This window comes from Scyliorhinus torazame, chromosome 5, assembly GCF_047496885.1.
Source record: "Scyliorhinus torazame isolate Kashiwa2021f chromosome 5, sScyTor2.1, whole genome shotgun sequence".
Lineage (NCBI taxonomy): Eukaryota > Metazoa > Chordata > Chondrichthyes > Carcharhiniformes > Scyliorhinidae > Scyliorhinus > Scyliorhinus torazame.
Genome location: NC_092711.1, coordinates 158,241,124 through 158,252,764, shown reverse-complemented (window position 1 = coordinate 158,252,764; position 11,641 = coordinate 158,241,124). Strand labels below are relative to the sequence as shown.

The 11,641-nt window shown below is 49.4% G+C and overlaps 1 protein-coding gene across 1 annotated transcript; it reads right to left on the bottom strand.

Moving 5' to 3' along the window:
* Nucleotides 1-3,617: 3,617 nt before the first annotated feature.
* LOC140420287 (uncharacterized) lies at nt 3,618-11,393 on the bottom strand. The gene is made up of 2 exons (XM_072504321.1): nt 11,330-11,393; nt 3,618-8,836 (listed from the first exon to the last, which is right to left on the bottom strand). The coding sequence occupies exon 2, from the start codon at nt 8,478-8,480 to the stop codon at nt 7,533-7,535; it is 948 nt and encodes a 315-aa protein (XP_072360422.1). The 5' UTR covers nt 8,481-8,836; nt 11,330-11,393; the 3' UTR covers nt 3,618-7,532.
* Nucleotides 11,394-11,641: the final 248 nt, after the last annotated feature.

Genomic DNA, 11,641 nt, shown 5'->3' with positions numbered 1-11,641 from the left:
GGGCCCAAGAGGCGGTATATTGGCCGGGTATTAATGAAGACATAGCCAACATGGTGCTCAATTGCACAACCTGTCAGAGGTTTCAGCCGGCGCAACCTCCGGAGACGCTTCTACCACACGAGATGGTGACGTCCCCCTGGGCGAAGGTGGGTGTTGACCTACTTCACGCGCTCGGCAGAGATTACATCATTATTATAGATTACTTTTCCAACTACCCGGAAGTCATGCCTCTACATGATCTGACGTCGTCCGCAGTCATTGGGCCTGCAAGGAAACATTTGCTCGCCATGGCATTCCAATGACTGTCATGTCGGACAATGGACCCTGTTTCGCCAGCCGTGAATGGTCGTCCTTTGCCGCAGCATATAGTTTCACTCATGTGACGTCCAGCCCTCTACATCCACAGTCGAATGGGAAGGCAGAGAAGGGCGTTCACATTGCCAAGCGGCTCCTCTGTAAGGCGGCTGCTGCCGGATCGGACTTTAACCTCGCCTTGCTGGCCTATCGATCGGCCCCGCTAGCCAAGGGTCTCTCGCCAGCACAGCTCCTGATGAGTCGCTCCCTCAGGACGACGGTACCATCCATCCTGGTACCAACAACGGACCATGATACGGTCCTTCGTAAGGTGCAAATGCAGCGTGATCGCCAGAAGAGTCTGTACGACACACGGGCGACGGACCTTCCCCCCCCCTGTCCTCCGGAGACAAAGTACACATCCATCTACCGCATGGTGGCTGGTCAGCACCGGCCGAAGTTCTCCGACGTGTGGCTCCCCGCTCGTTCCTGATACGCATGCCGGATGGTTCAGTGCGTCGCCGCAATCGGCGCGCCCTTCGCCGACTTCCACGCTCGCAGCCACACTGTACACACACGCCGGATACTCAACAGGCTTCCGAGGATGACTTCGTGGAGCTGCCGCAGATCACGCCCCTTCCATCGCCACCCATGGCCAGGCTTGCACATCAGCCGGTGGTTCTTGACCCACCCTTGAGGCGGTCAACCCGAATTCGTCGCACACCCATTAGACTGGACTTATAACACTGTTCATACTTTTAAAAAGTTAAACACTACTGTATTATAACCTGTTGTTGTTTATCGTTCCAGATATCGTTTGACCGGACCACTATTCAAAGTTTTTTTTTTCGCATTCATGTTTTGTTATGGTACAACCTCGTTAGCGTGACGCACCCGACATCGCCCCATGTAAATAGTTACGTCATATGCACATGCTGTACACAACACACACACACTCTTAGATGCACTCACGACACGATTATATTTATAACCACGCAGGCACATATCTTTGTAAAAAGGGGGGATGTCATGATATTCAAACACACACATCATGATAGACACACCAACAGACAAATCAGAACACACAACACCACAACCAATCACAGACAAAGACAGGGACTGTATAAAAGGACAAACACGACACCTGGTGGGCAGTAGATCTGGGGACAAGGACAACGACAAGACCTGTTTTAACATCACAGACAGGGAGTCCCCACGTGCAGAGTATCAAGACAAAACTGTAGATAGTAAGTTTGAATAAAACAGCGTTGTACCAAATACAACTGTGTTGGCTCATCTGTGTGTCAGAACGCCCAACACCACAGAAAGGTTGGCCCAGGTCTCTCTCTCTCTTAACACATTGACATCCTTTGCTCCCTCAGCTTGACACATTTATTTGTCTGGCTAAAAGAATGTTCTCTTTCATAATATCCACAATCCCACTATCCCCTGACGCTCTCAGTCCATCGCCAACGGTTCTATCGCCAGGGCAAGGGCAACACCAGTGGGGAGAGGGGGCACCCCTGCCTCGTCCCCCAGTGCAGAATGAAATAATCTGAAATCACCCGGTTCGTCCGTATAAATGCCACCAGACCCAGTCCACAAAACCTGCCCAAATCCAAACTGCCCCAGGACCTCCCACAAATAGTCCCACTCCACTCGATCAAAGACCTCTGCCTCCATGGCAACCACCACTTCGACCTCTCGTCCCTCTGGCGGTATCGTGATCACATTGAGTAGCCTCCTGATGTTGGCCGTCAAATGCCTCCCCTTCACAAACCATGTTGCGTCCTCCCCTATCACCCCAGGGACACAATCCACTATTCCCGAGGCCAAGATCTTAGCCAATATTTAGCAGGGAGATGGGTCTCTATGACCCACATTGTTCCGGGTCCTTTTCCCACTTCAAAATGAGGGTAAATGAAGCCTGCGACAACGTCGGGGGTGAACTCCCAGCTCCCTTGCCTTGTTAAAATCCCTTCCCAGAAGCGACCCCAATACCCCCCATGAATTTCTTATAAAATTCCACCAGGTACCTGTCAGCACCCTTGCCCAAGTGCATCGCCTCCAGTCCCTCCACCTCTTCTACCAGCCTAATTGGGTCCCCGGGACCTCCACCAGCTCCTCATCCACCTTTGGGAACTCCAACCCCTCCATAAACCGCCTCATCGCCTCCGCGCCGGCTGGGGATTCTGACTCGTACAGCTTGCTGTAAAAGTCCCGAAACAACCCATTCACCCCCGCCAGGTCCAAGACCATCTTCCCTCCCTCGTCCTTCACTTTCCCGATCTCCCACGCAGCCTCCTGTTTCCTCAATTGGTGGGCTAGCACCCTGCTTGCCTTCTCCCCATACTCATACACCGCCCCTCTCACCCTTATCAACTGCCCCACCGTCGCTGTTCTGTTCCAGGGACAGGGTCACTCTGATTAAAGGGACAGGATCTCTGTTCTGTTCCAAGGACAGGGTCTCTCTGATTAAAGGGACAGGATCTCTGTTCTGGCGAGGGTGTGGTCAGGGGGGCCACAGACCCGGCTATTTATTTTGTGGAGGCCGGGAGCTTTTCGTGGCGTGGCTGCCAACCCCTCACCTGTCGCAGCATCGGGGAGGGGGCTGCGCCGATTTTTTCCATGTAAAATGCCACAGATCCTCCGCACTTAGCCTCGGAATTGGAGAATTTGACCCAGGATCTCTCACTGATTAAAGGCACAGGGGGCGGGATTCTACGCTTGCCGACGGCGATTTTGTAATCAGCGATCAGGCAGAGAATTCCTTTTTCCGACTGAATCGGGGGTGGCATCGGTTTTTGGACGCTTCGCACCCTCCAAAACGGCGTCATCGAGGAGTAGCCGCATGCCATTGGGACGGCCTCAGGATGTTAGCAGAAGGCCGTCCCCCGATGCTCCGCCCCTGATGGGCCAAGTTCCCAACTACGCAGTTGACGTGTGGTCCCAGCCGTGTGGGAAGTCGCATGGCAGCTGCAGACTGTGTGCAGCGGCACAAGTCGGCGGGCGGGGCGGCCTTCGGCGAGAGCTGGGGGGACTGGTGCCCCAGGAGTGGCGAGGGGAGGTCCAGAGGGGCACTATCTGTCAGGTCAGGTCCGCTCGCGGCCGACATGTTGTACAGCGCGACTGCTGCAGGTCGTCGCCATGCGCATGTGCGGCCACGGACCCGGCCATTCTCTGGCCGCTTATTTTGTGGAGGCCGTGCGTTTTACATGGCGCGGCTGTGAGCCCCTCTCCGGTCAGAGGATCGGTGCTGGGGCCTCGCCCATCTTTCCCATGGAGAATGTTTCAATTCTCTGTGAATAGCTTGCACAGCAAACTCAAGGTAAGATGAAGTAAAGAGGTTGGTTTATTTTTACACACACGGGGGTGAGAGGGGTTTCCCAACATCCACCCACTTTTGCACTCGTACAATAAACGGGGGATAAGGAAAAAGGAAGAGGGTTCCGGGAATGACCACAATAAAATACAAGTTATGGTTATCCATGTGTCCAGAATCCAAAGTCTAATGGAATGTTCCTTCAGTGGGAGGTTTACTGTTGCGGGAGATCCGTCTTTCCAGCAGTGAGACTTCCACGATGGGGGAAGACACAGAGACTGAGTCAGTCCGGGAGGAACAAGAGCCAATGTTTTAGCCATTTGCAGGTTTTTTTAATTTATATATTTTTTGATGTTTTTCCATTTTAACAAATATCCAACAAAAGCTCAGGATTGGTGCAGCACAGCAGAAATGTCTCAGCAATACAGAAATACAGGAGAGGACAGGATGACGACAATACAGATGGATCAATGTAATCATTAAGTTTGGTGCATCCATATGTACCAATGGATAGACTGGAGAACAAGGGAGAAGAAGAAAAAGCCATGAAAACATGGTGAAACGGTGCACACCTTCCTACGCACCACCCACCAGAGTCCAGGATAAGATCACGGTGTCAGGTTCGGGAGGGCATCAGAACACATCTCCCCCAGCTCCAGTCATACCAGAGACATCAATACCATCTTTATGTCCCCTTCTCGGGTACAAGACCTGTCTGTACCTTTGCAGGAACTAGTCAACGATTCTTTAACCCCAAAATAACACACTTACATTTCAGAAAAAAAATCAACAAGGACACTCGTCCTAAAAGGTTGCAATAAAACCCCAACTCCAGCACAGCACAGAACAATCATCACTCAACACAATTACACAGAGAAGACCAGCAAATATTCACACAATTGGTTCAAATTCTAATTGATGCAGCTTCCAAGTGACTAACAGTAACAGGATTTAAAAAAAAGTACTACCAAAAGCAGAGGATCTCAGGGTAACAGGAACCAAGATACAGCCCTGAGCACATGGACCCCTGACGCACGCCCCTCACCACAAGACAAAAAAGGTAAAAAGCTGCTCATTCAAAACCTCACTCAGCCTCTCAGGACACCCGGCCAAGAAGGAACTTCCCAAGCAAAAGGGGACAACAGGAAAGGGACCACAGTACAAGACCTGGCCCGGCCCTGTACACCCTCGTACACAGGAGTCAGGCAAGCAAGGATAGTCACACTGTGCCAGGACACCCAACCTCACTCCTCTCTCACCACATCCGAGGGCAGCACACACAAGACGATTCATACCGTCCTCCACCAAGGAGATTCCACCCACAATGAGAGGAAAATTCGTCAAGACACCCAACAACTCGGCATCTCGGGAGGGGTGCGATCCTCCATCCCCACTCACGGCAAAGGAAACCCCCGTGATACAATATACCAAATCGGGGCCTACATCAGCACGCTACCGCCTCAAGGAAAAGTAACTTCAAAAGAGAGGAACACCAGGATTGGCCAAAGGATGCCAGGCAAGAACCAGCACCATATGTGATAAGTAGATTGTCATCTATATTATCATCTGTACGTAAATAATAATATATGTATAACTGTTGTAGTTCCAACATCCGACCATCAGGTGGTGTGAGTATGCAGACACATGACCCGGACACACCCTATGTTCCAGGAGGTGTTGGTAAGGAGTTTGCAGCAGTCGCATATTCGAGTAGCTCTGTAGTATCTTACTGTAAGTTAGTGTTAGACCATTATTTCCAACTGTATTAATCTTAGACATTTTAGTAATTCGTTAGTGTAGTGTTAGTAATAAATAACTATGTTTATGAAACAAAGTCTAATTTTCTTTATTCACATGACAATATCAAGATTCAGCATCTGCCCAATGAAAGAACATTGCACCGTGCACCGTCACAAAACGGATACTCGGGGCAGAGCTGCGTAGCCTCATTGGCGTCAAAACACTGTCTCCCCACAGGAGACCCTGCTTCAACAAGGAGGGCATTCAGGAAGTCACTATATAATCCCACTTGGAGCAGGGTGCCCATCTCCCCCCTCAGCCTCACCCTCAGACCCAATGAGGGCTCAAACATCATTGATCTCAAACTCTCACTCAAACCCTCCAACCCACAGGTTACTACCTCCCCAGTGGAACCTATCCCGAGAGGATTGATTGATGACTTGATTGATTTGTTTTATTGTTACGTGCACCGAGGGACAGTGAAAAGTATTGTTCTGCGTACAGTCCATACAAATCGTTCCAGACATGAAAAACAAAACATAGGACATAGATAAATACACAATGTAAATACATAGACACAGGCATCGGGTGAAGCATATGGAATGCAGTACTACTCAGTGGAGAAGGTGTGTGAAGAGATCAGTTCAGTCCATAAGAGAGTTATTCAGGAGTCTGGTGACAGCGGGGAAGAAGCTGTTTTTTATCTGTTAGTGCGTGTTCTCAGACTTTTGCATCTCATGCCCGATAGAAGAGGTTGGAAGAGAGAATAACCCAGGTAGGAGAGGTCTTTGATTCTGCTGCCTGCTTTCCCAAGGCAGTGGGAGGTGTAGACAGAGTCAGTGGTTGGGAGGCGGGTTCACGTGATGGACTGGGCTGTGTTCACGACTCTCTGTAGTTTCTAATGGTCTTGCCTCGAGCAGTTGCCATACAGGCTGTGGAGGAGGACCAGAGGAGGAGCAGACCAGGGGCCTCCAAAGGGGACAACTCAGGGAGGGAAACTCACTCCACCACCCAACAGACCCTCTGCCCGACCCAATAAACACAGTTATTCCTGCCCTGCCCGAGCCAATCAAGTGACCACTGCCACTCCCAGGCAGCCAAGAGAATATTGAAGAAGACAAGTGGAACAAGGATTAACTGACCACACCCAGTTCCTCGTGCTCACTAGTTCCCTTGGTTCTCTCGTTTTTTTGGGATGATTTTCTGTGTCTTCCTCTGTGAAGACAGATACACATTGTTTAGTTTCTCTGACATTTCCTTATTCCCCGTTATAAACTCTCCTGTCTCTGTCTGGAATGGACCCACATTGGTCTTTGCTCATCTTTTCCTTTTCACATTCCTATAGGTGCTTTTCCTGTTGGTTTTTATGTTTCTCATCAGTTTGCTCTCATATTCTATTTTCTCTTTATCAGTTTCTTGGTCCTCCTTTGCTGAATTCTAAATCAATTCCCAATCCACAGGCATACGGCTATTTTGGCCTCTTTATGAGCCTCTTCCTTTGATCTAATGGAATCCTTAAATGTTCTCGTTAGCCACAGTTGCATCACTTTTCCTGTGGCTTTTTGTTCCTTAAAGGAGTCTACATTTGATGTCAACATGTTATACCTTAAAAATTAGTGATTGCCTGTCTATTGTCATACCTATTGTTGAAATGTCCCAATCTACCACAGACAACTTGTCTTTCAAACCTCGCCAGTTTCCTTTGTGAAAAACACGTGGATAATTAAACAAAGGAACCATGTAACCACCATAGCCCATCTTAATGGCAACGTGGCATGCTTTCAGAGGTTCCAAACAGAAATGGGAACTAAATATCTTCCCACCACCAAACACCCTTTCGCTCTGTGATCCTCGTTAAAGTTGAAGCCAGGAATTCACAACATGGCTCAATGATCATCAGCCACTGGAGGCAAATTTGTGAGACCAACCAGTCCAGCAGGAAGAAACCCTCCGCCCATCCCTTTTGAACTGACAGAATTAACAAAATGCAGTCCTGGATGCAATTGAGAGCAAAACAGCAGAATCCAACCCCTGTAATCAATTGTGAACTTGGTGTGTGAGCATGTGCGATGGAACACAAAATCACTCCCACACTGAGAGCAGATGAACGGCCTCTCCCCAGTGAGAACTGGCGGTGTCTCCATAGTTGGGATGGATCACTGAATATCTCACCTACTCAGCAGGTGAACGGCCTCTCTCCAGTGTGAACTCGCTGGTGTGTCCGCAGGTTGGATAACCAAGCAAATCTCTTCCCACACCGAAAGCAGGTGAATGGCCTCTCTCCAGTGTGAACCCGCTGATGTGACTTCAGGCTGGATGACTGAGTGAATCCCTTCCCACACTGAGAGCAGGTGAATGGTCTCTCTCCAGTGTGAACTCGCTGGTGGCTCTGCAGGTGGGATAATCGAGTGAATCCCTTCCCACACTGAGAGCATGCAAATGGCCTCTCCCCAGTGTGAACTCGCTGGTGTGTCCGCAAACTGGATAAACGAGCGAATCCCGTCCCACACTGAGAGCAGGTGAATGGCCTCTCCCCAGTGTGAACTTGCAGATGATTCTGCAGGGCGGATGAATATCTGAATCCCTTCCCACACTGAGAGCAGGCGAACGGTTTCTCCGCAGTATGAATTCGCTGGTGTGTCCGCAGGTTCCATAAGTGAGCGAATCCCTTCCCACACTGAGAGCAGATGAACGGTCTCTCTCCAGTATGAACTCGCTGGTGTGCACGCAGTTGGGATAACTGAGTGAATCCCTTCCCACACTGAGAACAGGTGAATGGCTTCTCCCCAGTGTGAACTCTCTGGTGTGCCTGCAAGGTAGATGAATGACTGAATCCCTTCTCACACTGAGAGCAAGTGAATGGCCTCTCCCCAGTGTGAACTCTCTGGTGTGTCTGCAAGCTGGATAACCGAGTGAATCTCTTCCCACATTGAGAGCAGGTGAACGGCCTCTCCCCAGTGTGAACTCGCTGGTGTTTCTGCAGGTCAGATAATTGAGTGAATCCTTTTCCACACTGAGAGCAGGTGAACGGCCTTTCCCCAGTGTGAATTCGCCGATGAATTTCCAGCACAGACGGAGCTGTGAATCCCTTCCCACAGTCCTCACATGTCCATGGTTTCTCCATGTTTTGGGTCTCCTCGTGTCTGTCCAGTTCGGACAATCAGTTGAGGCTTCGTCCACACACAGAACACGTGTACGGTCTCTCCCCGCTGTGAATGGTGCAATGTTTTTTCAGGCTGTGTAACTGGTTAAAGCTCTTTCCACAGTCAGTGCTCTGGAACACTTTCACTCGGGTGTGTGAGACTCGGTGTTTTTCCAGTCACAATGGTGTTTAAAATCTTTAAAGTTGACAGATGAGACAAACATTTCTCCTTCTAGATTCGAAGGCCAATGATATTCAGGTCCCAAGGAATTGAGTGACTGTCAGATCCAGGCGACATGTTTTAGACTTCTGTCTGTAATTCGTCCTCTTTGAATCTCCTGTTAAAACAATTTGCAAAAGACATCACTGGAAGTACGGATAGAAATTCAGAACAAACAATTCTAGTTTCTCTGGAACATTCTTTCCTCTTGCATTCCGCAACATCTGTAAATCTCCGTCCCACGCACTCTCCCTCCATTCTCACTCTGCTGTATCTAAAATTCACCCTCCCAATTCTCCTTAAGGTGCCGATTCAGGCTGATTGACAGATCCATGCTCACTGCTTCCTGTCCTGGACACAAAGACCAGAACAAATCTGAGCTGCAGTCAGCCATTCGGTCCATCAAACCTGCTCAACCATTCAATGACAGCATTGGCCGATCTACCTCAGCACCATTTTCCCACAGTCCCCCATATCCCTCGATATCTTCACTCCCTTGAAACGTTATCAATCTCTGATTTGAAAATACTTGATGACTGATGTTCCACAGTCCTCTGGGGTAGAGAATTCCAAATGCTGACAGGGGGAGTGAGGGGAAGATGGGTTTGCTGGTGGAATCATGCTGGGGTTGGCAGAATTAGCGGAGGATGATTTCTTCAATGCGTAGGCTGGTGGGGTGAAAAGTGAGGACAGTGGGGATTCTATCCGGGTACTGGGAGAGGAGCGAGCGGGAGGCAGAGGTGTGGGAGATGGTCGGATACGGTTGAGAGCCCCGTCGACCACAGTGGGTGGGAAGCCACGGTTAAGGAGGAATGAAGACATGTCAGCAGCACCGTTTTGGAAAGTGGCATCATCGGAATAGATGCGATGGAGGTGAAGGAACTGAGAGAATGGGATGGAGCCCTTACAGGATGTGGGGTGTGAAGAGCTGTAGTTGACGTAGCTGTGGGAGTCGTAAGTCTTTAATTGGTATTAGTGGACAGTCTATCTCAGAAATTGAAATAGAAAGGTCAAGGAAGGAAAGGGAAGTGTCGGAGACAGACCATGTGGAGGTGATAGAGGGGTGCAAACCGAAGCAAAATGAATATATTTTTCCAGGCTTTGCAGAACACCTCCAGTCCATCCGCAAGCAGTTCCCAGACCTTCCTGTCGCTTGCCATTTCAACTCACCGTCCTGCTCTCAGTCCACATGTCCGTCCTTGGCCTGCTGCAATGTTCAGGTGAAGCCCAGCGCAAACTGGAGGAACAGCACCTCATCTTCCGATTAAGCATGTTACACCCTTCCGGACTTAACATTGAGTTCAACAACCTCAGACTCTCCACCACCTTTACCCCATTTTTATTTTTGTTTCTTCCATTGATCGTTTTTTCCCACCCCATTATTTTCCTCCCCTCCCCCCATTCGAATTATTTCAAGTTGCCCGTTACACACTGCTCACCTTTATTCTGCCATTTGCACATTCTAACCTTTTTATGTATCACTATCAGCACTCACCTGAGGAAGGAGCAGTGCTCCGAAAGCTAGTGTTTGTGTTTGAAACAAACATGATGGACTTTAACCTGATGTTGTAAGACTTCTTACTGTGCGCACCTCAGTCCAACACTGGCATCTCCACTATCAGCACCCTTCTTAGACTGAATTACCACCATTTGCATTCCTTTTATCTTCTGTTCTCGACATCTTTGTCTATATCTCCACCTATTGCTGGCCCCTATCCAGCCCCACCGCTCCATTCCACCCATCCCCCACTACAGTACAAATCTGACCCCATTTCCAGTTCTCTCTAACTGTCACAAAGAGTCATGCAGACTCGAAACATTAGTTCCCTTTTCTCTCCACAGATGCCGTCAGACCATCTGAGATTGTCCAGTATTTTCTGTTTTTGTTTAAGATTCCAGCCTCCACAGTCATTTGTTTTCATAATATATCTAATCTGTACCATGTAAAAACACTAGACATATCTCTGTCCGACATTTATTTACTGTCCATTTAAATTTTAGCCAATTCTAATAATAATAATCTTTATTGTCACAAGTAGGCTTACATTAACACGGCAATGAAATTATTGTGAAAAGCCCCGAGTCGCCACATTCCGGCGCCTGTTATCCGGAGCACCCGGAGGAAACCCATGCAGACACAGGGAGAACATGCAGACTCCGCACAGACAGTGACCCAAGCCGGGAATCGAACCTGGGACCCTGGAGCTGTGAAGCAATTGTGCCAACCACTATGTTATCGTGCTGTTCGGGTACACAGAGGGGAAATTCAGAATGTCCAAATTATCAGACAGTACGTCTTTCAGGACTTGTGGGAGGAAGCCGGAGCACCTGGAGGAAACCCGCGTAGACACAGGGAGAACTCTGGGGAACAACCCTTTTAATTGTGAACATTAGGAAAGAGACCACCCTTTTAGCCAAACAAATAAATGTGTCAAGCTGAGGGAGCAAAGGAAGTCAATGTCTTTAAGAGAGAGAGACCTGGGCCAAGCTTTGCAGAGTCTGCACCCTCCCTGGATTCACTTCCTTTCCGTTCAGCTGCTGCAAGTCACCAATTGTAGGTCAGAACGAGAAAAGAAATGAAAAGGGGGAGAAAAGAAAGTGTTTTACTCACAGATGTTGGAGACAGGAAGAAGTTTCAGCCTGTGTCATGGTCAGTCTTCAATAACACGTCTGCCTTCTGATTGGCTGGAGGACCAGAGTCCTTCCGGTCCTCCCACTTTTCCATTGGCCAATACCTCAGCAGGAAGGTCAGAGTGCGGGCTTTCCTCCACACATGCGCAGCTACCCCTCACTCTTGGACATGCGCAGTACGTGATCACCCGCCCGTGCGGCGGATAGAGCGGGTTCCCCAGCGCGGGGTATTGTGGGAGCTGCGGCCGACACTGTCCAAACTCCTGGGACTGGGATGAAAAATGGAGGAGGG